General features: G+C 37.1%; 3 protein-coding genes across 5 annotated transcripts in view; 2 read left to right on the forward strand and 1 right to left on the reverse strand.

Annotated features, from left to right (window-relative positions):
* Window positions 1-740: 740 nt before the first annotated feature.
* Window positions 741-13,308, forward strand: LOC107216530 (facilitated trehalose transporter Tret1-2 homolog). Of its 2 annotated transcripts, none has more exons than XM_015653749.2 (3): window positions 741-1,370; window positions 9,500-9,801; window positions 10,812-13,308. In XM_015653749.2, the coding sequence occupies exons 1-3, from the start codon at window positions 1,360-1,362 to the stop codon at window positions 12,146-12,148; spliced, it is 1,650 nt and encodes a 549-aa protein (XP_015509235.1). In that variant the 5' UTR covers window positions 741-1,359; the 3' UTR covers window positions 12,149-13,308. The 2 variants fall into 2 exon arrangements, with proteins under 2 accessions (XP_015509235.1, XP_046590095.1); XM_046734139.1 differs by lacking the exon at window positions 741-1,370 and adding an exon at window positions 2,272-2,312.
* On the reverse strand, window positions 12,995-23,737 carry LOC107216531 (protein ROP). 2 transcript variants are annotated; one of them, XM_015653750.2, is made up of 11 exons: window positions 23,657-23,737; window positions 20,507-20,803; window positions 19,606-19,709; window positions 18,668-18,816; window positions 18,356-18,571; window positions 17,938-18,039; window positions 17,645-17,852; window positions 16,947-17,195; window positions 16,058-16,245; window positions 15,822-15,976; window positions 12,995-15,570 (listed from the first exon to the last, which is right to left on the reverse strand). In XM_015653750.2, exons 1-11 carry the CDS (start codon window positions 23,682-23,684, stop codon window positions 15,509-15,511), a joined length of 1,758 nt encoding a protein of 585 aa, XP_015509236.1. In that variant the 5' UTR covers window positions 23,685-23,737; the 3' UTR covers window positions 12,995-15,508. The 2 variants fall into 2 exon arrangements, with proteins under 2 accessions (XP_015509236.1, XP_015509237.1); XM_015653751.2 differs by lacking the exon at window positions 19,606-19,709 and adding an exon at window positions 19,966-20,069.
* Window positions 23,738-27,218: 3,481 nt separating this feature from the next.
* LOC107216528 (ras GTPase-activating protein raskol) overlaps window positions 27,219-27,789 on the forward strand; it is a 226,219-nt gene continuing 225,648 nt past the window's right edge. Inside the window, exon 1 of the mRNA XM_046735810.1 lies at window positions 27,219-27,648. Coding sequence (XP_046591766.1) covers window positions 27,600-27,648 — 49 coding nt within the window. The 5' untranslated portion in view covers window positions 27,219-27,599. The remainder of the gene's footprint in view (window positions 27,649-27,789) is intronic.

Consider the following 27,789-nt stretch of genomic DNA (forward strand, 5'->3'; position numbering starts at 1 on the left):
ATATGGCATATTTTTGTCAAGAAAATTGTGTTTTTTTCAGCGCTCAACAGATCTGAATAGAAACGATCGACGCATTATTTTTAATTTCGAAGTGCAGTGATTACGTAACCAAAGGTACAGGTTATAAAAGAATCCTCGAATAATCTTACAATGCGCATTATAAATATGAATATAAGCCGCAATGTCACGCGATGGACAAAAAGTTATCATATCGAAGTCAGTAACGTTATCGTAACGATTCGAGCCGAGGAAAGAGCGTGATTTAGCCATTTTGGAATTGTAAACCGTAACGAAAACAAAACACACCAACATATCGAAATCCTAGTTCCTCAAAATCTAGTGATATTTTTTTCCCCAGCGTTTGGTTACAACAACGTTACTAACTTCAATCTCGTAGAAGTTTCCTTTCCTACGTTTCCTCGTTTCCCCTCATCTCTGGCATCTATCGCCTGTACCAATTTCCCTACGAACATACGAAGTACTAGCAATTAAATCGAGATCGATCGATACATTCGCGCGGTCTCGATTCAATCAATGTTCCACAATCTTCCGCCTGCACACAGACCGAAGTATACCAACCGACCCGTGTGTATGCGCGTATTGTACACGCACACGAGCGTGTTACCAGCGATAGATAAAAGGCACGTGGTTAAGAACCCCCCCCCCCCCCCTCCCCTCACCGATGACCGCCCACACGATTGTTGACCCAAGATTCGTTTATATAAAGCCGCGCGCTCGCGGCGGACGTCGCTCAAAACGCGACAACCAGTCAAGAAAACGCGCAGAGACCGCGTATCGTCGACCATTTCGCGGACGTCACGCGTTTCGCCCAGTAAGCTGCGACTTTACCCTCGGAGAAATAGAAGGATTCGTTACCCTCGTCGGGATGGAAGGATGTACGGCAGAAGCAGGACTGTGTAACCTCGGCTGGGAAAAGAAAGAAGAATAAGAAAAAAGAGACAGATTAGGTTCGGTCGTACAGTTTTTCAAACTTTCCTTCGACGACATTCTAGATTCTTTTTTCTTTATCTTAATACCTCGTTTAAAATAAATTCAGCAGTTTTATTTACAGTGTATTTGATACAAAGTGTGTGGTTCAAAATGGTCAACGCGACTGTTGATAAAATTGTTATTTTAAACAAGAAAATGTCGTCGAAATAAAAAAAAAAAAAAAGACCTATACGTGATTAACGTTGCGGCACACATATGTTTATTGTGTAATAAGTAAGCGAGAGTGATAAAAACGAGCGATATACTGGTAAAATTCCAATTGCCGAAGAGCGGTTTAAGCTTGGAAGAAAGAGAGAGGCTGTGATATTTTTGGAAACGAAGGAAAGAAAAAAAAACGAACAACGCAAGATGAATAACGCGTAAGTATGAGTAAAATAATAATATATTTACACGCATAATTACACGTCTAATTTCCAATTAGTTTCCGTCTTATACGGATAGAATATCGAAACATTGTACAGGAATTTGGGGAGGTTGGTTGGTCAGTTGTCGATATCTTTTTTTGTAATTCCAATACGAGATATCTGTTCTCCTGAAAATAAAACAAAACGTCTCTCGAATATAAAAACAATGAAATCAAACGAATCTGAAAACATATCGATGCCATGCTTTCGGTTTTCTTTATAATATCAACATATTCGATTTACGTATTATTGAAGAGATCTTTGTGGCTGACGAATATCATAATTTGGAATATACTCAATGTACGATTACCTCGGGATAAAATTAATAGATCGCGTGGGCAATTCGACCCTGGCGAAAATTTTCTATGCCAGACTACGAAAGTGTTCCAAATGACGTAGGAGACGACTAGATATAATCGTTTTTTACGTCATTTGAAACACTTTCGTTGTTTGGCGTGGAAAATTTTCGCCAGGGGAACTCTCGTTAAATCGCAAAGTTGGTTCTGTGCAACGCTTTGGCATAGTTTTTATCTTTGCGGAAATAATCAGCGATAGCAGAATGTCAAAAGGTATTTCCTATTAATAACTACAGACAAAAGTTGAAAAAAAAAGTGTACGCCAGGGGTCTGCCACGAGGTCTTGTGGTTATTGTGAAATCCCCGGGATCTCGATGAAAAAACTCGAACGATCGCCGAGGAAGATAATTTTCAAATCTCTCTTTGTGTGTTTAAACGATTCTCTTGGTTGTGGCGGGAAAACCGAAGCAACGGCTTGCAGCGTCCGATGCGGAGACTATTTTTACATCAGTGCATTTCGAGCAGCTGATCGCGTAAACCGCATGATTCATCCATGGGATGAGATCTCGGAAGAAATGTCTTGCTTTCGAATATCTGGAAGGTACAGTTCGTCTAATTTCATGTTGACGATACGTTTCAAGATCGACAATCGAACAACTGTGAAGGAAAATATGCTCTGAAGTTCGAATTTGTCGGGTGTATTTACACGTTTCGATAAGATAATTCTCGTACTATTGTAAAATATTTCAAATTTATACAAAAATAGAGTCTAACATCCTACAGATTATGCAAATGCGAAATTTCATCGAGAAAATTATTGGTTTATCGAAATTTTGAACACGTAACAAATGAATTAAACACCAACTACTGGCGAAGTGGAATAAAAGCGAGGCATCAAAAATGTACCGTCACAAACTGAGGTTTAGTCGACTCGTTTGTTCTTAAATAACTTGGGACTGTGTAAAAATTCAGGCTTATCCTACCGTATAATTTTGTAATTCCTAAGTTTGCGGAATTGGGCCAAATAGCATCAGGTTTATCTCGCTTTAGCCTGTAAATGTGACGTAATGCGGAGGGAACCTGATAAAGTTATAAATTAATAAAATAATTTATGGAATATAAAAAAACATTACGGAATAAAAGGACCAAAATATCAAGTTGAAAATTGATGAACATCTTAGAATTAGAAAAGTTAGTATAACGTCAATCCAGAAATTGAACTTTCTATCAACAAAGCTTCAGGAACATTAGCAATTGTATTGGTAATTAATTGTAAAAAAATATGATTCATCGAAAAATTAAGAATTCGAAAGCTCGAAGCGTGCAAGAATCGTATTGATGGAAGGATGATAGGAATGATTAGAGGAAGATTAAGGTCTGTGGGATGTAGAAATTCGTCGATTAAGAAAAATTCAAATTCAGAAGGGCTATATGTAGAATCGTTTACAACGGAAGAGTAATCGAATATTCTGGCAATTCTTCCTAGGCATTTAGCCTTTTCTACGTTTAGAATGTCTACATTTCGCGAAGTTTTTTCATTGGAAAAATCGTAAAATTCTCGTTCTTAAATTACCAGCTCCGATCAAATGATCGTATCAAACATTAAATTTTCCTGAAATCATGCTCTCGAAAGTATGAGTTTTTCACATTATATAGCCCGTCGAATGCAACGTGTCAAAAACCGTTTTTAAAAAGTAGATATCTTGGAAGCAGCACCGTTCGTCTGAATTTTAATCTTTACTGCTGGCTAAAAATCTTCATGAGGTCAAAGTTAACGTAAGAATACATGATTAAAAAGCCCATTATTTCATAACTTTAAAATAGTCCGATATTCGGTGAAACGTATAAATTACAGCCAAGACAAATTTTGCAAATTCTACTCCTTCGACGTTATTCTCAAGTTTGAAAGTAATAATTTTCGTCAAGCTGAAATTCGGACTAATCAAAATACCATCAGCATGTTAACATCCTGTTCTTACCATGGTAAAAATCAATAACACGGGGCCTCCTATTTTTATATCCCGCTGTTTGTTTCGATAATTCAACAAACTCCGGACACAATTAACATTGGAATTTCGTACACATAGCAGCAAACGCCTGTGTGCATATAAAGATTCTTCCGCGATCTCGGATTGCCACGCATCGCGCTCGTGGCTGTTCAACCTCGAGGCTTTGATAATGAGCAAAGCCACTCTTTGTCTATCTCCGTCTGCGTGTTTCATTTATTTATTTGTTTTCTCTCCGTTTCGTTCCAGCGGTAAAAAATCTTCTCTCATTGTCAGCTGTTTTTCTTTGCGGCTAATATATTCGATACTGCGCTGCATGCGTGCGGACTCAAATATACATAACAAGGCCCACGGATTTTACCATTAAAAAAAGACGATAATTGTCGTAAATAATAAAAGACGGGAACACCCATGATTCGTGTGTAAGTCAGTGAGTCTGCCCGTAATATTGGCCTCAATTCGACAGAGACGGTTATGCTCGATCGAGTTCAATATTTTTCAAATTTCTCCCTAGAAAAAAATTGACGTGTTATTCGGAACGAATTACTTCTAGTTTGGAAGCTTTCAAATGCAGAAACGATTAACCCGATCCGATTGTTACATATATATAAAGTATTTTTTAATCCCTTGTTTAAATTATCGTTATAATTACGGGTTTTCAAAATTCTCATAAGAGCTGTTACACCGAATCATCGTTTATTGAGATCAGAATTGCAAAAAGCCGGTATAGTTATTGTTAAATCGAGAAAAACATTATTTTCCTCGTAGGTATTACTGGCTACGTGAAAGTAAAGAAAGAAAGAAATTATAAGTCTCGCTGAGCTTCAACAGTCTATTTTATGCATTGCTGAAGTCTCTGGAACTCGTTGAAATCGCTGTGTATTGCAGGAGCCGTTAATCATTAACTTAAAGACAGAACGAATCGTATTGCGGATTAAAAAAACAGAATTATCAGCTCGTATTTGGTTTATGTGAATCATTTATTTTTTTTTTTTTTTGATCGAATACGAACAAGCATCAATAATTCCGTCGGACGATTCGTTAAGTACTTTTTAAGTTTGTCAAATCACGAGCAAAAACGAATTTCTTTCTCGCTTTTTTAAAAAAATTTCAATTTCGTTAACAGCAGTTTTGATTATTTCGGTCACCAAACGATGCTGTAATAATTTCGCTGAACCAAAGTGTACCATTACTGTTTATTCTTTCTCGAAGGAATTATAAAAAAGCAAACTCTGAAAATAGGTTGTTTAAAACCTGCGCGTTGTTATGATTTATAGAGCATCGTACGACTTAAGACGGAAATACTCTTTGCAGTAACCTGCAGAATAATATTTACAGAGTTCAATACCGATAAGGTTGGCTTTTTGAATGAAATTATTGCGTTTACGTGAATAAAGGTAAAATTACTCAATCTATCAGCGTAAATTTCAACAAATTCAACAAACATTTCATTACCATTAACGAATTTGAAGACGTTTTGGAAAAAGTCTTGCGTTACACAGTTTCATGATTTCGGTCGCAATGACTGAAAATTTAGTTTAACAAACTACGCTAACGGTAGAAATAATTCGTTAACAGAATTTATAACCGACACGAAAGAAACCAACCGTTCACGATATGCGTGAATCATATTCGACCATATTGAAGTTACTTTGAACGGACTATACACATATGCACACGCACGTTTTCCGTGATTAATTATCTGTTTACACGCTGCTGCAATCATCCTCTGTACGACGCTTGTTTTTATTGAGTAAATTTACCATGAAATGTACAAAACGGATCCATTGCGATAAGCCCATCGTTGCGAGTCTGCGAGAGCTCGAATAAGCTTCGGTAAGCCTGCAAGCCTTCCGCATTCATCTACTTCATGTAAAACGTCATTACGTCGGTAGGATAGAGTATAAAAAATTCTCGGTGTAATTCTTGAACATTGAAAGGGAAAACAATACGATTAATTAGCCAGCGTTAACGATTAATTTTCAAGACAGGTCAACTTTAAATTTATTCTCTTTTCATTTTCTCGAAAGTGACAATTTTTGGGAAAAAAGATCACAAGAAGATGCGATTTATTAGAATCCTTAATGATTACGGAAAATAATGTTAGAAAGTATACGCTAATTACAAACGGCAACAAAAATTTAGAGATTAAAAGGTGTTAAATGATTCTCTCAATTAGCTGGTTATTACGCACTGGCGAAATATTTGTCTTCATTTTTCTTAGTCGAATTTTCTCTTCTATTGATTCAGTAAATTATAATTACGAGTGACTCGATAAGAATAAATGCAAAGTATTAGCACACCACGTGTACCTCAGGGGATGCCCTGATCGATTTCGACGTTGACGTATATGTCTCTAAATATCAAAGTCCATACATCTCAAACGTAAAAAAGGCCTTAAAATGTCCATTCCGTATGCAATTCTGAACAAAAACACTCCAATTCATTTTCCTCAGGCGCAGAAATAAAGAAATAACACAGATTCTACGAAACCGCAATATTAAATCCGTAACATTCATGCCATTTCTTTATTTCTACGTCAAATGAAAATGCGCTCGAGTGTTTTTCTTCAGAATTGTGTATAGAATGGTGCTGTTAAGCTGTTACCTTTTTCGTGTTTGAGACACGAGCATTTCGATATTTGGAGATATAATACGTGAACGTTGAAATCGACCAAGGCAACCCCTTAAAATACTACGAAGCAAAAATTACTTTGATTCCTTATCAATATTCGTACACTATTTATTAAAATTATTTGTAATATTCGTGTGAATTGGAATCGAAATTTTCCTTCTCAAGTTCAAAGGAAATCTATAACACAATTTGTATGTCGAATTATTTATGCTCACAATGGAGCTATACAGTATATACCTGTATACTGGTGAAAACCAATAATTTATTATCACTCTGACGCCAACTGCATTGGCATCGATTATGACTATTATGGCTTTTGTTTGATCGTGTTATTAATGAAGTGTAAAGACTTTTTTTTTACGGGCACACACGCGCATCTGAGTAATTTATGGGAAGATATGGCGCTTTGTTTCTTGTAAATTCAATTTCCGCGTCCATTCGGTACATCGCTCGCCGGTTCTGTAGACACAGGAATGAGCAAACGGCAAACAACTTTAATATAGTGTTTACAAGATACGGGGTACGACTTGTCACGCCGGTTTCCACTCCGCGAGATATCGTATCCGTGTATTACATATCCATATAAGCATGCCTGCCATACCATAATACGTCACATCACGTGTCGGCAGATTCTCGTAGTGCAGATGAAAGAACTCGTCGTCCGCATTCGCAGCGTGGCAGCAGATATTTTTCAAATTATACATATTAATTACTCCGATACGGTGATACATGGATATACCGAGAGGAACCGCTGAAACTTGGAAGATTGAGTGTCCGACCGCGCATGCGCGAGTATTGTCGGATTCACCTGCAGGTTGGCCACCTTAAGCGTCAGCTCTTAAGCGCGGCGATGCGATTTTTTTTTATGGTGAGCAACTCGCAAACAGTTGATGTAGTGAATCGCGAAGGTTTAGCGACCCGTTATCGTTAATTTATTGACGACTGATGACTGGTGTGAATCGTTGTAACAACATAATGCCGAATTTTCACTCGACGCCGAGAGTTTGACACCTCGCGCACCGTTTTGGGTAAGTTGGCATCCGTGGCTTTGAGACGGAAATGTTGCCGCGGTACAATCTTGCCCACCAATAGAATTCAATTATTTTTCGCATGCGTGGTTTGTCACTCGACACGCTGAATTTCACTGTTTTCTCTCCGTAGAATTCAACGTGGTTTGTGTACATTATTTAAAATATGACATGATTTTTGCCCTCCTGCCGTTGAGCGGAGTGTCAGAAACTATCAACTAAGGCGTTCCAGTCGCAGCATATCCTCAATCATTCCTATGCTATTAAAAGTTAGCTCCACGTGTTCTTTCTCTGCTCCGTGATGAGATGATTTTGGTTTATACCTACGATGACACTTTGGAGAAAGTACAGAAGCTTGTGTTTAAACAAACAACCGCGCTCGGTGATTTTTGTTTACACATAGGTATACCAGGTGTGTAAAAATGTAGATATAAATGTAGATAAAAGAGTAAAATTCGAAAGAAGAACAATAACATGATGTTTAAAACATAAAAAGTGGATATTCGGCGAAATATCCCTGAAATTTTTCTTTTCGTTTTCAATTTTTTTAACCTTCTAGACTCTTGGAGCTGCTCAAAGTCGCGGTCTTTTGGAGTTGTCCAAAGAAATTTGTGCGGCATGGGAGCGATTTCTATAAATGTTGTGACTATCGTCATCCATAGTATAGTACATAGTGTAGATTGTAATATAGTACAAACTGTAACGAGTGGCTTCTACTTTTAAAAATAGAGCAAAGTGGACACGCTATATATGTACGTGACAGTATGATGCGGAGGGGTATAATATTAACCGAAGATTGTAGGGCTGTGCGCCAATTGAGAGCATTCGTATTGCGTTTGAAGTTTCACATTCAGAATAACTTTCAACCTTTGAATGGGATCATCAGCTTGTTTGGAGACGTGTGATTTTTACACAACCCCTTTGTCATCTCGTCTCTTTTTTTTCTGTTTTTTTTTTTTATCATGTCGTACCGAATGAATTGTCGTTGTTTTTTTCGAATCAATTTCACCCCATTTTACGGCCAGTCACTTTTCACAAAAGTACCTACCGGTAGACGCTTTTATATGGATTTTGAAGATCGAATTAGGAACTATAACTCGTGGATGTATTCAATGTATATTTGTGATCTTTCGTTCAAACAAAACAGTGCATCTGAAGATTCTTATATTACATGGGTCAGATTTGTCGGTCTGTTTCGAACGAAATAATTCCTATTATGTTCCTTATTATAGTTATTCCGTCGGTCAAGTTTCTTTTCATAGTATCATTTCGGGTTATTTTCTCTTACAGAATTTAACATTTCCTGTCTACGCTCGATTATTGGTGTAATTTCTATAACGACTCGATCTTTTATACAAACAATTTTTGCAACCCTACAATACGTGATACAGCAATTCCAACTTTATTAGAGCTTTATTAGATTGAGATAGAACATGTGTATAATATCTACTAATATCCGAGAAAAAAATTCGCACAGGGTGTTAGACTAGCTCATCGTCAGTGCAATTTATAAAAAATTTCTGAAAAAAGTGCAAGTAAATTTTGAGATTTTTACAACAAGAGTTAGCTGAAAATATGATAGAAATTCTCACAAAAATAACTCTACACGCGAATGACGAATAAGAATAGGTGAAATTTTCACTTGGCTCGAATTTTCAGTTGGCACTTATCCACGTGTTGTTTGACTGAAAAACGCTAGATGATGCCAAATCTCAGGTCACTAGTGCCCTTGGCTTGCCAGTTAGGTATCGTCAAAAAACACGAATGAATGTTTTCTTTGTTTGGAATGTTAACCTTGAAACTTACGAGTCTGGTTATTTATGAATTTATTATGAAATTTTGCAAACAAGTCGTGAAACGATAAAAATATCGTCAAACGTAAAAATTCGTATAATATTAACATGTTTTATACTATAGTTTTGTAGTGTAAGGTTTTGAAATATTATTCAGACAATATTCAAAGCGGTTATCAGTGTGCTGAAATAGAAAAAAAGAAAAAAGAATTACTCGGTTTATTTTCACATTCTTTTACAAAAAGATTTAATCGGTATTATTTTAATTTTTTTTGACTGTCAAATTTCAAAACAGGACCTAATTTTTGTGATACATTTCTGTTTCAGGAAAGACCAGAGCAACCTCGATCCCGAAAAAACTTCGCTCGTGAATTTGGAATTAAATGCGCAGATACAGCCGGCGGTGGCTGCGAATTCGGAAAAGGCGACTCCAAGTTCGTACGTTGTAACCACACCAAATGCAAAGCAGGGAAGAGGAAGTGCCTTTAAACAAGTTGTCGCGGCCCTCGTTGCCCAGTTGGGAACGATCAACACTGGAATGGTATTCGGATTTTCGGCCATTGCTATTCCGCAGATGAAATCACCGGGCAGCTTTATCGAGGTTAACGATACCGTAGAGTCATGGATAGGTAATTCATCTGCTTTTTATATGTAACTAGAAATATTTTATTTTGTATTTAGATGTCCATTTTGTTATTGCAGCTCATCTTATTCACAAATAAATTCTCTAGAAACCTCCTCGAATGTGAGTTTTTCTCTCAGAAAATCAGTTTGCAAACAAAATAAGCTCTGGTCTATCGCAATTGGGTAAAAGATACCATTTTTTCGTTTATAGATGGAAAGAAAGATTTTTTTGACGAACTTCAATTCCTTAAATAATTCAATTCCACTTTCAAGATATTGAGTTCATAATTGTTTGATCATGTCAATTTTTTTTTGTACCAAACGATAAGCATGATGAAAGCTTAATTAACGTTTACCCATTTCATACCGTATATTTTGTGATCTAAAAACATATTTAAATTACAAGTCTTGATCAGAATGCCCTTGTATTGCGTTGTCATAATTCGAAATCGCAAACTACAATGAGCTTAATTTTTTCAAGACGAAGGTAGAAATAGAAATGGAAAATCGTAGTAGAGCTATAAATTGTAAAATGAGGTGCAGCATTGTTATATCATGCAGTCATAACGTAGCTCTCTAAGATTAAGAAAATCGAGAAGTTGACCATTCAAGATGAGTTCAAAGACTTCGAACAACCTTATGTCAATCCACTTGATTGTCAATGATTTCACGTGACTTTAACTCGTCATATGAAGTCAAAGGAAACAATTTGAATTCAAGTAACTTCAAATGACTTGAAGTCAGTTGAATCCATGTATACGACTCCAACCAACCTTACGAAGTCAAAAGTCTCAGATTGAGTTCAAGTGATTTTGAAATGACTTTAGGAGATCTCACATGAATTCATCTGACTTCACTAATTCACGTGACTTGTGCAATTGAATACAAGCCACCTTTTCGCGAAGTATAGACCTGACTTCAATTCGGATCTAGCTAGAAGACAACAGAAAAAAACCTTACTCGCAATTGAAAACTTGACGCAAAAGTGCTAACAGACCTCTAATTTCATTTTCAGCAAGTATCAACGCGATCGGCACTCCAATCGGCTGCTTTCTGTCCGGTTACTTGTCAGACCTTCTGGGTAGAAAGATGACGCTGATCATAACGCAGATACCAACGCTTCTGGGATGGGTCCTAATAACCTTCGCAACGAACATCGATATGATATATGCGGGCAGGTTCTTCGTGGGTCTGGGCTCGGGGATGGTCGGTGCGCCGGCGAGAGTCTACGCCGCGGAAGTAACGCAGCCTCACCTCCGAGGAATGTTAGTGGCGATCGCGAGCGTCGGAGTGAGCACCGGTGTTCTGGTCGAGTACATTATTGGCGGTTTTCTTCATTGGCAGATATGCGCTGCCATAAGCTCCGTGGTCCCGCTAACCTCCCTGATCCTGATCTTTCTCTTCCCCGAGACCCCGTCGTACCTGATGTCGCGTCAGAAGCCGGAGCAGGCGAGACGTGCGTTAGGCAGACTCCGGGGGAAGAGCTGCAACCTGGAGCGGGAAATGGACGTGCTGATAAACTTCAGCAAGCAGAATAAGGTCCAACACCTTTCCGGTCCGAGTGAAATCTTAAGAGCCATCCTGCAGCCCAAGGTCATAAAGCCCTTCATCGTTCTCGCCCTCTATTTCCTGATCTACCAATGGTCGGGAACCAACGCCATCACCTTCTACGCGGTTGAAATATTCCAAGCCTCAGGCGCGAAGATGGACAAAAACTACCTCACCATGATCCTCGGGGCGGTCAGACTCGTCTCGACCGTCGCTGCCTGTATTTTATGCCGAAGATGCGGCCGTCGTCCTCTGACCTTCGTGTCGTCGATTGGATGCGCACTGTCCATGCTTGGCCTTGGGATCTACAAGTTCGCCACTATGGCGGAAGCGGCGGAGGCGGCAAAGGTGGCTAAGGCTGCCGGGACGACTGACGTGATTTTGAACAGCGCTCACTCCTGGATTCCGGTGTTCTGCATATTTAGCTACACCATTTTCTGCACTCTCGGATTTTTGGTCATACCATGGGTGATGATCGGTGAGGTTTACCCGGTTCAAGTCCGCGGAATCGTCGGAGGCCTGACCACTATGTCCGCTCACATCTTCGTATTCACGGTGGTCAAGTCCTTCCCGTTCCTGCGGGTCGCCCTTACGGAACCTGGTATCTACCTGATGTTCGGTATGATTCCGCTCCTCGGCACGGTTTATCTTTACATCTTCTTGCCGGAGACCAAGGGAAGAAGCCTTCAAGAGATCGAGGACTATTACTCCGGCAGAACGAAGACTCTGGGGCCGGCCCCCAGGTCTGTCGCACCCTCCGCACCGCAGGTCCTTGAGCCGCAGAAAGGCCAGCTCCTGCCTTGAGTCTTGGTGTTTTACGTATTTATGTGTATGATTAATCGACGAGGGTTCAACGGCGGTCAGATTGCTTCGACGTTTTGTTGTTGGAAATATTCGACAATCCGTGACACCCAAATAGGAAAAAGACAGTGATTTAGTTTTATTTATAGTTAAATTTTATGCAAGCTCAAACTATCGCTAGGTTTCAAGTACGGATAAACCACATGCACATTGTGCACTGACGCTATATTAGACCCTTCCAAAAGGGATGAGTTCAAGAAAGATTCGCCTATATAGGGCAGCTAGGAAAGTCTCGACTGTTTGTGTCTTGATGATAATGATCATGGTGCTACGGATGTAGATTTAAGGATTTAATCGAATTGACATTGAATAACTGTTGTTATTGATCGCATTTAGAAACGTTACGTACCCAAGTATATGTGACAGTTATACAATTATGCATACTGTTGGAGAAATATGGTAAATTGACCTTGACTCATTTCACGTCGAACGGTTATGAATAAAATGTGTTGGCAATTGACACAATTGGCGAAACTTATTACAGCTGCTAACGTCTTTGCTCACGCGAATATTGAACCCCTAGTGACATCTAGTGACTACTCATGATAAATGACTACCAAAAATAACTCGAATTTCTATATTGAACAATGAACACAGAACAGAACCTCGACAGTTTGTTGAAAAACGAATGTTTACATCCTTTTAAAAGAACTTTTTACGCATCATTTATATATTTAATTTCCAACGGTAGTGTATAAGATGTATAAGTATATTGCTTAAATTTAGAACCTCAGGGATTTATTTGAGAAAATTTGTATGTGTGTAAATAATTATATTTTAAAGTACGGAGAAATCGGGTGAGTAACGATTCGGAGTCCGATCTTACATATAAATATTATTATACGTACGTACATGTAATATTATATTATTGTACAAATTGACCTGATGACGTACACGTAGAATGTTAACGCTGAGTTTTAGGTTTCCATCGCGAGTCGACAGGTCTCAGAAAATATACTATTGTAACAACATTTGCGAATAGTTCTACTATGAATAGTTATAGTTACGTCATGTACATCTAATTATTTACTTTACTGCCATCACAAGAAAAATTCTCTGTACCTGATCCGACGTGATATAAAATTCATGTTAACAAATCGTAACCTGTTTGTTGTTTATTTAAAATTAGACACTCAGAGAAGATCCATTAAAATAGTCAGTAGATCATCGTATTATCGGTGCCACAGATCAGTACTCTAATAGGCGCCTTAATACGAGCAACTGGGCATGCAAACTGATGCCCCAAGTGCCAAAGCCGCAAGTCCACGGACATTCAAATATGCGTTTTGCGCAGTCGCAGTCCTATCCACGAGAAATTCATTCTGATTCATTCCGTTTGATGTTAGATGTAACGTTGAGGAATCCAACAATAGATTTGCATCCGTAATAGTTCTGATTTACCAATTGATTCTCTTTTTACTCATTCTAACACCGTCGATAACATTTCAAGTTTTCAAGTTCCGTCATTTGTGTTCCATTCGAACATTTCACTTTCTTTATTGAACGTATAGAATCGACTCCATAGTATTGGTACATAATGTTTAGAAAACTTTGCCATCAAAGGAAAAATAACGCAACACGGAAAAACGAAAAGTCAATTGTATTTAAAAAACGGCTATCTTAGATTATAATTTTATTTCGAAGGGATTAAATACCGATCACGAATGAATAATGCCGTAGTTCATATGATGATGACATGTATAGGCCTTTATAAGCAGAACACTTCATTTAGCATACAGCTACATACATAGGTATATATTATATTATATATTTTATATAATTTATAAATATTGTGAATTTAATAATGATAACAATGATAATAATATTTTAATATATATATATATATATTAAAAATTATCTTAAGTAACGGATAATATTACACTGACCGATCGTGAACGCCGTTTATGTATGTATATCGTGTGTGTGTGGGTGTGTGTGTGTGTGTATGTGTGTGTGTAATACACATTATATACTTGAACATTCTTTGAATCTATACAATTTATTTTAAAATATAGGTATAATATAATTAATAATTTAGCACATCCCATAACTCGTAGTATAATTTGATCGTAAGTTTCAAGATATTATTGAATTATGATTATTATTCACAAACCAGCGGCGAGTGATTTATACAGCTTTGGGTGCAACTCGTGTTTGTTGTATATGGAGATCAAACTAAACATGCATCAGGAAACACAGATTTCTATTCTTCTAGAACCTACGTGTAGCACCGGTACTATTGTTCACTTAATCTAAATACACAATTGAAATCATCGCGGACTGTAGTTTGCTAGGTAGAAAGTATTAATTGGTTATCTTCATTGATGGCGAAGACAGTTCTGCTGTATGTTATACTCAAGCTACATAACGCAAAACCACGACTGGACAACTTCGGCAAGTACAGAGTCAATCTACGTATTTTTGCGTAACATTGTTATTAATTATTAGAGAGAATCCGATTCGCGTTAGAACCGCTAAAAGGTTCAACAAATTGTCTCTTACAAATATATTCGATAACATTAAACTGAAAATCTTTAAATATACGTATACAAAATAATTAATTTTCAAATCATCAAATAAATTAAAGATAATAGTCATATGAAATTCACGATTGACGATAATATTATTTAAATAATTCGCAAGTCAATAACGGAAAAATAGAAAACATTAAAAGAAAAATGTACACAGTTATATCATCATTTTATCACTAATATTTTTCTTACACTCAGGTATACTCGCATTCGACATAATTTCAAAGTAGCGAATGATTTTATGAATAAACATAGTATATTGCTTGGAAATGTATGTACTACATCATATACACGTACTTCATATATGAACACTACATCGCTATCAGCATTATCAACGCATAAATCTTGAACGAATTGTCCACCATATAGGCACTTAATTTTGGGGTATAAATTATTTCTCTCTGATATTCTCTCTTCCGCTTTCTATTTTTTCCTTTTTTCTTATTCATTTATTGGCTAAATGTCTAAAACTAATCTCTGTTATCTTCTATCAGGTTCAGGTATAATTATCATACTTCGTCGTATACCACTGCTACAGTGTATACGTGCATATACATATATATTTATATATATATATATATATATATATATATAAGATAGGACCCGCTAATACATATATATGAATTGACATCAAGAATTCATTATAATTCTAATCTATGGTTGATAATACTGACAAAAACCAAGGCTACAAGCACTAACTGCAGGTTCATCAAAGAATCTTTGCGTAACGTTGATTGCAGGAATGTAATGTTATTATTTAAACGATCAGTCATTACACATGCAGCTTACTCAAATCCGTTAGGAACGATTTTGGTGTGATTATGTGCGAAGAACCTGTAACACAAATCGGATACGTTTAGGGAAATTACATCTTGAGTTAGCACTACTTCAGGAGCTCGAAGTAAAAACCTGTTAAAATCGAAAATTACAGAAACTGAACTGCAAGTATCTATATGTCGTTTAACTTAAATATCATCCACGGATTAGTATGTTTTCAACTTTTTACTCTTTCTACCAGTTTTCTATATTGGTTCTCTTTCAAAAATGCAATTTTGTAAATAATAAATTAATTCGTATTTTCTTACCGATAATGACTTCCCAATTTTTCAATGCATTCGTTACTTCGTATGCGCAACGGATTTCCGAGAAGCAAACACCACCGACGATAAATATTATCAATCTAGGTACGTTCTTGATTGTTTGTTGACCTTTATCCTTGTGCCAGTGACCATAGCGGGCGCTGAAAATGTTGAAATTAAACTTAGGCAACCTGCAAGTGTGGAAAAATGCCCTGAAAAACGGATAAATTTTCTATGTTTACCTAGTCGGTGCGTGATATCCAGAGCTTGCTGCCCGTCCAGCTAAAAACGGGAAATGCTTGCTATCTAGTTTATCTTCGATGCAGTCTTCCATTACATCCTTGATAATTGGAGTCCAGCGGCTCATCTGGTAAGTTTGTTCGGTTATTCTTTCTTTACGAGTTATGGTGTACATCTTTTTGCGGTTACCCTGTAGAATGCAATCGTTACATTAGGTGTAAGCAAGTTATTTCGTCTGTAATGGAGTTGATTGAAAAAATGACTACAAAATCACAGTAATCGCAAGAAAATTTCACTGTGGACAGCACTAAGGTCTGCGAGCACTATGCGGCACAGCATGGCACAGCACTGAGTGGAAGCTAACTGAAATATTATGCAACTGTACCCTGGGGAAAAAGTTCATGTGATAAATCGCATACCAGACCTACTTTAATTTCTAACTTCCCGTTTCCGTTTTTTTTTCAAACAAAAAAAGACGTTATTGTTATCACCCCGCAAGTGAAAAGTTGAGTTTTCGCTAGATATCGATGTTTCAAGACTTATGAGTGGGAAATTCGTCGGTGAAGGTTAATTTTTGACAGGAGTAAAACCGTTAGGGTTCATTTGGCAACGTTTCGGCTGGGCCCAGCCAGCCATCATCAGGAACACTTAATAGACATTTCTAAGCGCTTAGATAGGACTTCATGATATGGCTACCACGGAGGAAGTTCCAAACTAAATAAACCATTGTGGAGTAAAATTGAACGAATCTACCAAATTTTTGGCCGTTTGAAATCGATAACGTAACTCTTAATCTTATTTTGAGTCTCATTTTATTCAGTATTTTAGTCTCTTTTTCATTGCTCTAATCACTTTGAGTGATTTTTATTTTAAATAACTATTTGCACTTACTTCTACCACGACGTTGATACCAAGATTCGCCATATTGACGATGGTCTGCTTGTCGTCCGGGGATATTTGCGCGTGGTGAACAAGACGGTTCAAATTTTCCTCTGTAATGCCGTTCTTGCTGATAACGTAAAGCGCTATTATACGTAGTTTGTCTGTGTTGTCGACAGTTTGATCGAGTAAAATTGGCGTAATATTACGCATGTGATCCTTTATGCGCTCTCCTTCTGCATCCGTTCCCATCGCCAAGTCCTGTAAAATATGAAGATAAATTTTTCAACCTCGTCAAGTATATTTATTACTACAATTTCCCATCTGTTATTGTTACATCCCAAAATCGCGTGAGATCTTTTGGTATTATGATGAAGTAATTCGATTGATGTCAATGTGAAAAATTTTGGTGAGTCACTAGATTTCTCGAGATTCAGATCCCAATTATTCAAGGTAAAGTAATATTTCTTAGCATCTTGACCTTCCAGCTAACTTGTTTTCAATCTGAAATAAAATACAAATTCTATGCGAATTATGTGACAATGATTGGCAATGTAGCTGACGTGAGAGAATGGGATGCATTGTTACATAATTCATTTCCTTTAGATCGAAAACAAGTTAGCCGGAAGGTTAAGCGATTAATGATATTGCTGTACAAATGCAAAGTGTCAATAGTATTTTGAATGTAATGATACAAATAATATGCATACCTGTTCAACTTTGCAAAGCTTATCGACGTTTCCCTGGTAACGTTTCATACAATCTTCGGCAAGATGTAAATGTGTCGCGTATTTGCTGAGCTCTTTTTGGTACTGTGGCATCTTCTTAATCATCAGCGAAAGATCTCTCATGCTTTGCTTGTCCCCCTGTGGCATCCTCTTAGATTCCGTAAACTTCTTCAGGTTCTTTGTTACATTTCTGGGTACAATAAAATTATGAATTCATCGATATTAGGAAGCAAGGCATATAAACATATGTACTGCAAAAAACTATGGGCACTCACTGGGATACGACAGCTATGTGCTGATGCCGGAGATCGACCCATAACTCGTCGTTTTCATCAAGTAATACTTCTTTTTCAGCTTGTCCAGCGGATGCTTCGTACCTAATTGAGTAATAAACATGATTAGCAAGTCGTCAATGCAAATCGAATAACAATATATGGGGTTTTTTTATGTTAGTGGGGCCATTGTTTCTGACTATATCTCATCTTTCTTACGAAATGAAAAGTAGATTTTTTAAAAAGTCTAGTTTTCAACAAATTTTACAACTTAGGATTGGAAACTTAAAAACATTTGGCAGATGTTTTTCTGGACTAACGTGAAAATACGGGAAAATTCTTTTAAGAATGGATGAAAAAAAAAAAAAAAGATGCGACATGGATACTCCCGATAATTGCTGAACCAAATTGTAAGACGTACTTGTACACATCATTCTCTATCTCTAGTAAATCATAGGCCATAGCCTGTAGAGTGAGTTCGTGTAGAAGTGGTGAGACAGAGTCGAATCCTCTATCGAGAATAAGAAGCTGAGACCGCGCCTTTTCTGGTCCCTCCCCCATTGTCGGCTCGTCAGCCTTGTAGGCATCGAGTTTCTGCTGCACCATTTGTGCCAGTTCGACGTTGCGGTCAAAGTCGCTGTAAGTAAAGAAGTTAAAATTGTACCACAACTTCGGCGAGGCTGCTTTAAGATACTTCTGAAACGATACTGTGTACTAGCTTATTATTACACACCTTCTATATCTGACAGATGGATATTCCCCAAGAGTAGCGCACAGCGTTGCGATTTGTTCAGCGATTCTTTCCATGTTAGCATTTCGCAAGTTTATAAATGAAGGATTGTAACTACAGGAAAACGTTTCCGGGGAATCCAGCGAGAATACCTGGAAGCCGTTAATTGTTAAATTAGATGATATAGATAGAGTCACACCTAATGAAGCAAAGCAATGTAATTTACTTATGATCTGACTAGCAAGAATGATCAATTCAACAGATACATACGGGGTGCATTTTAACCACACATCAATCATTCAGAGTGTCCAGTTGTTGCGCAATTAAAAAATTCCTCAATGATCGCAAGTAGGCTAGATAAAAATTGTCCCTTTTCTAGTCACGAACTTTACTGTGTATCGAAAGTACGTAAGTAAGTAGAGTTCGTTGCGAACGGTTTAAATTTCTTGCAAGATTTGAAAATTGTATAAAAAGTTTTACGAGACTTGTTGAGATTTCTTTGCGAAATTAAAAACCCTGAGATGTCTTAGACTTTCCGAATTGATGAGCACTCTGATTGTAAATGAGTAGAGTATCAGAATACCGTTGACCAATGGTTAATCACATGCGCATGCAATGAAGAACAAGAATAAGAAGAATGAAAAGAAAAAGAAGTAGAAGAATAGCAACGGTTAGAAGGAAGGTTGATTTGTTGACCATTGACCTGCTTGAAGGAAATAATTGCAAGGCAAACTGTTCTTTTAGATGAAAATAAAGACAAGACGATGCATCATGAGTTTGAAAAGAGCGATAATCAATCGTAAGCTTGCAATGACAAATGATGTCTAATCTAATCTGGTGGACGCTACACTTAAATTATAATGCGTTCATCAGAAGGATAATTTACAGTTTTCGTTCTAATTTATTGAAAAAAAAAAAATTCTTCTGCAAATATTCTTCACCTGCGATTCGTACGGCAGGAACGCGATGTTGATCTCTTTCAGGGTTTTTATCTTTTTAGCAGCTAGAGACTTGCAGAGTTCATTGAACAGCTCCTCCGGGCAAACTGGACAAGTGCAGGCACAAATTGACAGCAAGCGAAAAAGTTAATTCAATGGCAAGATCTGGTTCGTGTGTCGTTTGATAAGGATAGAACATGGTCGAAATGTGAAGGGTTTTGGGAAGTTGGGAACAGCAACAAGTCATAATCTCGGTTGTGTTTAATAATTCGATGATATTAAATTTGTGATTAGTGTGCCCCAATACCACGAAATACGAGTAGGAAAGAAGAATTATCATTTACTACACAAATAATAAATTACCTGCTCCTCATACGGTATGAATGCAATGTTGATCTCTTTAAGTGTCTTTATAAATTTAGCAACCATCGACTGAGACAATTCTTTGAACAACTCATCGTCGCACGCTGAAAATAAACAAGCTCAAATTCTAACTGTAACTAAAACTAAAATTAATAACAGAATTAAAAAATGAGACATTTCTTAACAATTTCATGTTTTTTTAATGAAGGATTTCAAAGATTTGAACTAGATGGAAAGAAATACTGAGAACCTGAATTTGAAACAGGTACTCTAAACCTTTAAAAATGAAACTTAACCGAGCTTGCAAGAATTTAAAGTTAATTCCCAGGTTGCCGAATACTCGATAGGTCAAACAGACGCCGCATGTGTAAAATGTAAGCATAAATGAAACTGTTAAAAATTAAACAAACAAGAAAATAAAATCGATGTTTTTTGGGTGAGTTTAAATTAAACGAGGAGGAGTGTCTTGTGTATGACGGTCAGTTTATCACGTCCAACTAAATCTGTGCCTGGCGATGATGTCGCAAGGAAATTATCATACCTTCGGTAAAGTAAACATGGGCGCTCTTGTACATTGTCCTTGTCGGATTGTTGAAATCCTCCATAAGTTTTTGAACGGATGGATTGCACGGGGTGATCAGATAGATGGCCTCCATAGTCGGCAGGGGCTCTCTCTTCTTGTTGATGTCCTCGACCAATGTTATACCCTGCGCGCTGATGTCGTGCATTTTGCAGCACGCCGAAACCATCCTCATCGCCAGCTGATCGACGACCAGTATTCTCCATTCTACGCCACCTGCTGTTTTCTTTTTCTGTTTGATGACTTCATTCATAATCTCTGAAAGATATTCATCAGTTTTATGTAATATCGTATATTTTTCTATCACAGTTACTCTCGCATAAGTTCTCGCTTGGACAGAGTATTCAATTCAGTACAAATGGTTAAATTTATACAGAACAAGAATTTTGTCCTCATTGCAAGTTGTTCAATAAAAGTTATGTACGTTAAGTTCCGATTGATCAAACTTGATGGAAAACTTGAGTTTTCAGTTTATTGTTGTAATGGTAAGTTTTTAGGAATGAATAATGTCTAATTAGCTACTTGAAAGTACATAACAGTAGACGATATATTCATAATTTCATTTGTTATTGGAACACTTTTCGTTCAGTCCGATAGATCGAAACTTCAAGTAAATTAAAAATGATCCACATCTATCATTATTCGTAAGTGAAATCAATCATAGGTTTACAGGAAAAAAAAATAAAAAAAAAATACTTGTGGATTAATATACTTAGTTTCATAAAAAATTGTTGTGATCTCATCAATTATAAACTGTGACTAAAGTTCTCATAAATTATGAACCCATATGAAATTCCTTGGTATTTTGAATAGTGTTAGAATACAAATGCTGAAATACATAATTGTGTGTGAGTGTAGGTTGTACGATATTTATACAGTCATCAGAAAATCAATGACGACTGATATGAATAGGAATATAAGCTCAGTTAGTGATAGAAAGAAAGTGAAGTAGTTGGTACTATAAGATAATTTGATTTGAAAAATTCTATAAAATAGAATCATGTCGGTACACGAATTATTGGAACAATTCGTATCAATAGAAAATTGTATAGGTATGAGATTGGGTCATTACCCTGAAATATAAATAATCGAGTGAATCTATTTTAGTGAAATAGCAAGATAATAATTTCAGGATAGCCACTAATTTAGGTTTATAGAATTCTCTGTTTCTCCAGGTTGATTTTATATCCAAAATCTTGATTTTCCACATAGATTTAGACTTTTAAAATTCAAATGTGGAACAAAAAAAATGTAACCAATTTTTAAAAATTACATTCTATATATTTTCAAATCTGCGTGCTTTACTTATATTTAAATTTTTTCCTCAAAACTGAATTACATGTATACACAGATATGCCGAGTATTTTGTTAAAATATTTGCAATATAAAAATTTGAGTACCAAATTTCAGTTTTTCCAGAATTTCGGTACAACTCCCTAATTTTTCCAGCTAAAATGAAAGTCCTTTTTTTTCTAGTCATTTCCAGGAATTTTTTCTATCGTTTTTCTATCTTCAATAACGAATGGTATTTTGATATAAAAGTATTCGTAAAGTAACGTAATTTCTAATTTCGGAAAGTAAAATTGTAGAGGCAAAATAAAAGTCCCCGACTACACCAGGTTTTCCAGGTAGAGTGGCAACCCTGAATTTTATTAATAAATTAGATTCATTCTTTTTTTATCTAATTAATTTTTGGCAATTATTGCTAATTTAACAATTTAATTTAAATTTAATCGAGCCGCTCATTGCGGCAAAACAATAATTTAACGTAGTTCCTTTGTCTGATCGTTTCTGTAGTATAATATTGAAAAAAAAATAGATCGCAAGAGATCAGCGGGATCGAATTCAATTCCCAATATCAGACTTCCGTTTTCAAACAGGTGCGCAAAAGCTAAGCTCAGGCGCTAACGAGATTATCGGAACACGAGGAGCCTACGTTCGTCGGGTGACCTCCCGGTGCTCTTGTAATCTTCGACGGTCTCGTATTGATCCACCCCTGGAACCAATGACGTCACGCCAGCCGAATGACCCCTTAAACTCGCGCCGACGCATCGGACCGAAATCAAACGTTGACATATGCACCGCGTTTTTCCGTCTATTTTTGCAGATTTTTTTTTTGTTTTCTGCCTTCTCCGTTAGTTTTTCCCACGTTTTTCCCACCGAATAAGGAACGAATGTTTCTTTATATGTAAGAGCATTCGACCCACTTCAGTCATATTCGAATTCATTTTGAAAACAAAATATGAAACGTAACGTCTAATTTTAACCGGGAAATGAAAACAAATGAAGACCGATTACGACTAGTACGCATTCTGGGAGGATCAATATGCACTTTGTGCACTAATTACAGATTCCCTAGTACTCAACCAATAGACAAACAGGAAATCTAGGTGAATTACACTTAATGGTGTTCGATTTTTCTGTAAGCCTAATTTGTCAATATATTCTAGTGTCAGACGTTAAATACTACGTTTTCCTTTCCTGTTATTTCACGCCACGCATAAGGTATCATCACAGGTAAATTGACAGGTGTTATTTACATCAACGAGGTATGCTAGAATGAGCTATTCGAATCGTATTAGCCGAGGGCGATTATAGTTAACGGATAGTTTCAACGATTTGAGAACGTGTGAAAAACTCGAAGCGTGCCTGTTAGACCGCTTTTATCACGAAGCGAAGGCATTGCGTTGAGTATTTTGTACCATTGCCTAGCTGTCTCAGTCGAGATGAGTCATTGCGGTTTTCTGGGAGAGCGAATCAGAAAGCGATGAGGTAAAGAAACAGCGAAGAAGCGAGAGAGAGAGCAAAAAGAGGGAGATGGAACTGCCTGCGAAACCCGGCGAGTCCCGGCATGGACAGGGAAAAAGGAGACGCGTCGTGTTTTCCGAAATTTGACGTATCGCGATACCTACGGCCGGGTAAAACTACGGGGAAATCCTCGAGCGATGTACGCCCACGTATCTACGGGTTGCTTGTCATTCTCACGAGCCCGGAACTGGGCGGAAAATAGCACGAATTAAGCGACCCGGGTTTGCCCTTGACTTCTCGTTGCTTTCCCGCTAATTTCTACACCCCGTTAATCAGTAATACGAAATTTATTTCTCTACTCACTTTGACCGACTTGTGCCTTGAGCGCCATTTTGACAGTTGTGAGCTTCTCGAGGTTCCCACTAAGCGGCGCTCGAAACGGAGGCGGAGGTCAAGCTTTGACTGCCTTTGCGATTCGCGGCGTGCAATTTGAGCGTGGGCGATAATCGAAACGGTACGAAACAATCGACTGTAGAGACGCAAAAGTGATGTAATTCTGGCACAGTACGCTGACAGTGTGTGAAATTATTTCATAAATGGTTTCAGAATGAAATATATATGTATGAATGTGAAAATTTTATTTGAATCGACAAACCGAAACGCTGCCCCAATTCTAGTTTAAAATTGAAAATGTCAAGATACGAGTATTTAAATTGCGTTATAAAACGTAAAATAAGATACATAGTGTAAGGATTTATAGTTTTCTTTGTAATGGAGATATATCTTGTTGTTTGTCATTTTATTTTGTATAACTGTATACCTTACTTCACTTTACGGTCGGCAACTGCAGTTCAAATCAGTTTGAAATAAAAAGAAAACAAATGCAACATGGCGTTCAAACTATTTTAAATATATTTCATCCTCCCGATAATCAAAGCGGAATAACACTAAAAAAGTACTAACGAGATGAGATAATCATCTTATGTGAGCCGGGCAAAGTGTCGCGATCCTTTTCGGCTCCAATTCCACCTAAAGGCGAGCGTTCTGAAAAACTACGATTTCAACAGATAAAACTCTTTCCACCCACAAGGTCATAAATAGTAATTAGTATTCAGTATAGCGTACTCGCGGTTCACGCATGTGGACGGAATTTGTCACAAAGAAAAGTCTTGTTGTCGATATATTTATCCGCTGTTTTCTCGATATTTGCAAAGTTTTAAGGCTCAACAGGCTAATTAACTGTAATATTCATCGAGTTAAATTTTGTCAAACCAATGTGTTTTCAATTATAATTCAGATGACAACTGAAAAAACACAAAACGATGGTGAAGAAATTATTTCAAATTATAGGCTTTAAAGTTTATTGTAATCTGTACTACTGGATTTTTCAAAAAAAAAACATTTCATAACCAAAAATGTGACGTTAAAATTCCTCCACCTTTTAATATTGATTCAAAAAATGTAAAAAAAATATTTTTTTCACATTGTTGTCATCTGTGAATGCTACGAAGTTGTTATTTGATGATATTTGCTTTCTCAAGAGTAAGGATAAAAAATTGAAAACAAGTGTACATTTTTCTCCATTATTCCTTATTTGCTTAGAATAACTGCGACTGTAAATATTCAGCATGAATTAGTTGCACTTAATTGTTATGAAATTACGTTGAGGGAATATTGTTATAAGCAAATTTAAGTCGTATGACTTTAAAACTGTCACAATTAGTTGTATCTCTTAACTCTTCGTCTGTAATCTTGGGTCCTTCATGTCCAGGCCAAAACGGTTTCGATTAATAATTTTCTATGAAAAGAAGGGTGGTCGCTCCTATCCCCACCTAAAAAAAAGGTCCCAGACCCTGCGGGAAAGTTGCTGTGAACCGGTCAATCCGGAGCAGACACGGAAGGTCCAGGTTTACAGACGGTGAATATTGAACTCATAGGTGAGTGAAAGTGTTTTTTGCATGAGTAAACCTACCTAATGAGAAAAAAAATGGTATATATATGACTTATTGTTAGTGTTAGCACAAAATGGAGCAACGGTCGGCTGAACAAGTGAGGTGCGTACTTCGGTGTCAAAATAATTTTGATTAACCATGTAAAATTTCGTTTTTAACATAAGAGTTGACGAATAAAAGTACTAAATTATTCAGTTTGTAAAACGAACGATAAAAGAAATGTCTTTTCGATAATAAAATGTGTGAATACTAATGCCTAATACATGATTTATTGCCTTTTTTACCTACCCTGACTTGAGCATTTGATTTTAAATAAATGAGGTGAAATATTTTTTTTCTTTAAAGGTTCAACCTTTAACAGGTTTAACAAAAAATATGTGAATAAATTTATTTTTCTACAATTTTATGATTTGTATATCAAGACGAAGGTTTCCACCATTAGCATGAACTTTGTCGGAATTTTTTAAGTGTATTCACAGGGTGATAAATGGCCGGTCGTGAAAGATCCAGGTTTATAAACGGGAGGTGTCGAAAAAACGTTCACAGACGCAGGGTTAAAAACCTTTGTTTCGTGACTTTTCTGATTGTACATTTTAGTCGACTATCATACGTTATGTTGTTCAGCCTGAAATTTAATAATCAAGATAACGAAAACACAACAACCTGTAATGCCTATTAATTATTAATGTGAAAGCAGAGGTAAAATTGTAATCGTAAATATTAGAACGGCACTGCAGTGCACTCTTTTAGCTAACCGTAAAAAACTAGAAAATTTTAAACTACCAAAGTGCGAAGATCAGAATTTTCAGTTATACGTAAGAGAATTTGACTAAACTATGCGGTATTTCTTGTATCAATATTTATTTTACAAATACCCCTATAATTGGAGGTGCAAAATGAGATTCGTCAATCTTGATAATTTGAACGCGAAAAATCGTATATCTATGATTGCTGGTGAAATTTGAATGCGCTGCACCGACTAGTGAAAATTTTTTCGATTTCAATAAAAAATTTGACCATCTGCGATGTTTTTTTCGGCCCATGATTTAAACGCACACTGACGCGACAGAACTGAAATTTGTATTATTGTATGCGCACTTTGAGTTAAGATATTTACCGAATCACAGCTAAACTCTGTTGCATTGCGTTTAAATATTGCGTGAAATCAGACATGAAATTTTTAAATGTAACTAATTTATAATCGAGTACAAATATTATTTCATTGTACGGTAAATTATGAGAAAATGACTCCTGTTTCTACTAATAAAACTGTTTGGGTCTGATTACGTTAATTTTATTAGTTTCACCATGTCAAGAAGACGAATAAAATAAATAACGCAGTTTGCGAATGTCTACAGACTACATGTGTAGTTTAGACGAATTTCAAATCGGTGTATTCAGCATTCACTGGATTTCGATGCATCATTTTAAATGGCTCAAGATTGATTAAAAATCTACAGCAGGTGTGTCAGATTTCACTCTACGATGGCTTATTTTATTTGGAAAACTGTTTTCGAAAAATCACGTGGACAAATGACGTTGTAAAATATTTAATTTTACGACATTGCATCATAATTGATTCTGTTCAACAAATTGAAATACCGAAGAAACATAGTCCATTGAATAAAATAAGACATCCTGCAGCGAAATAAAATGAATCTAATGGATTTTTAACAGTTTTGAAGCGATTTGAAACTAGGCAACGATATCAAAGCTTTCGTTAACAAGCCTCCTTGACTGCCCGTTTTCGCGAGAATTATCTATGATTGGATAAATAAAATATCCTAATTGACAGTGCGCGTGTTGACGATCTGGCAATCGAATCAGAGACAACGATTTGACGCAATAAACGAGCGATTAATTCGGTTACCGCGAGTCTGCATTACCGACCGAGCAGCTGCGTGCGGGTGGGCAAATCGAATAGCGCGCCGGTGTCAAGCGCCGTTCGCCTTTCGAGTTTCGGCTTTGAGCTCAGTTCCAGTGCCGCGTTCGGTGTGTTCGGTTTGCGTAGACGTACGTCTCGACATTTCGATCACGTCGTTACAACTCGAAGCATACGTGCGGTGTTTACGGGCTGACAGAAAAGCGAGCGTAGGTCAAGTGAAGTGAAACGGATTCGTCAGTTCGTGGGTATTTTGACGAAGAAGTGAGTATGTAAATCCGATGAATCCAGGCGAGCGGAAGCGGTAGAAGAGAAAAAATGAAACGCTGCGCTAGGAATTCCGCGACGTTGTTCTACCGTTTCTGGGTTTAGCTCCGTTGATAACAGGTTGTTAGTAATGTGCCTGACAGTGTGATCGTCGTAAGTGTGCGGGCAATTTGAATTCTCTCTGTGATCGTCAACTGTCAACGCCATGAAGCTGGAATATCCCTGTCGCGTTGAGGGCTGGCTCAATGTCTGCGGTGAGTCGCGAACCTGTCAATATTCCCTGCACGAGCCCCTCGACTCAGCTGTTCGCCGCGATAAAAACTTCCTCGCTCTCGCACCACCTGCTATTTTTTTTCTCTCGTTAGCGCTTCTTCGTTCTTTCGGATGCCCGCCGT

The sequence above is a fragment of the Neodiprion lecontei genome, chromosome 3 (genome assembly GCF_021901455.1).
Source record: "Neodiprion lecontei isolate iyNeoLeco1 chromosome 3, iyNeoLeco1.1, whole genome shotgun sequence".
NCBI lineage: Eukaryota > Metazoa > Arthropoda > Insecta > Hymenoptera > Diprionidae > Neodiprion > Neodiprion lecontei.

Bases quoted from the DNA above. Each gene is read 5' to 3' on its own strand.
- LOC107216531 (XM_015653750.2), bottom strand. From the start codon at position 23,684: ATGGCGCTCAAGGCACAAGTCGGTCAAA. The intron at 17,853-17,937 runs GTGAGTGCCCAT...TATTGTACCCAG, and splicing joins CACATAGCTGTCGTATCCCA to AAATGTAACAAAGAACCTGA. The intron at 16,246-16,946 runs GTAAGTGCAAAT...TGCATTCTACAG, and splicing joins GTATCAACGTCGTGGTAGAA to GGTAACCGCAAAAAGATGTA.
- LOC107216530 (XM_046734139.1), top strand. From the start codon at position 2,287: ATGTCTTGCTTTCGAATATCTGGAAG. The intron at 2,313-9,499 runs GTACAGTTCGTC...TTTCTGTTTCAG, and splicing joins TGCTTTCGAATATCTGGAAG to GAAAGACCAGAGCAACCTCG. The intron at 9,802-10,811 runs GTAATTCATCTG...TTTCATTTTCAG, and splicing joins TACCGTAGAGTCATGGATAG to CAAGTATCAACGCGATCGGC.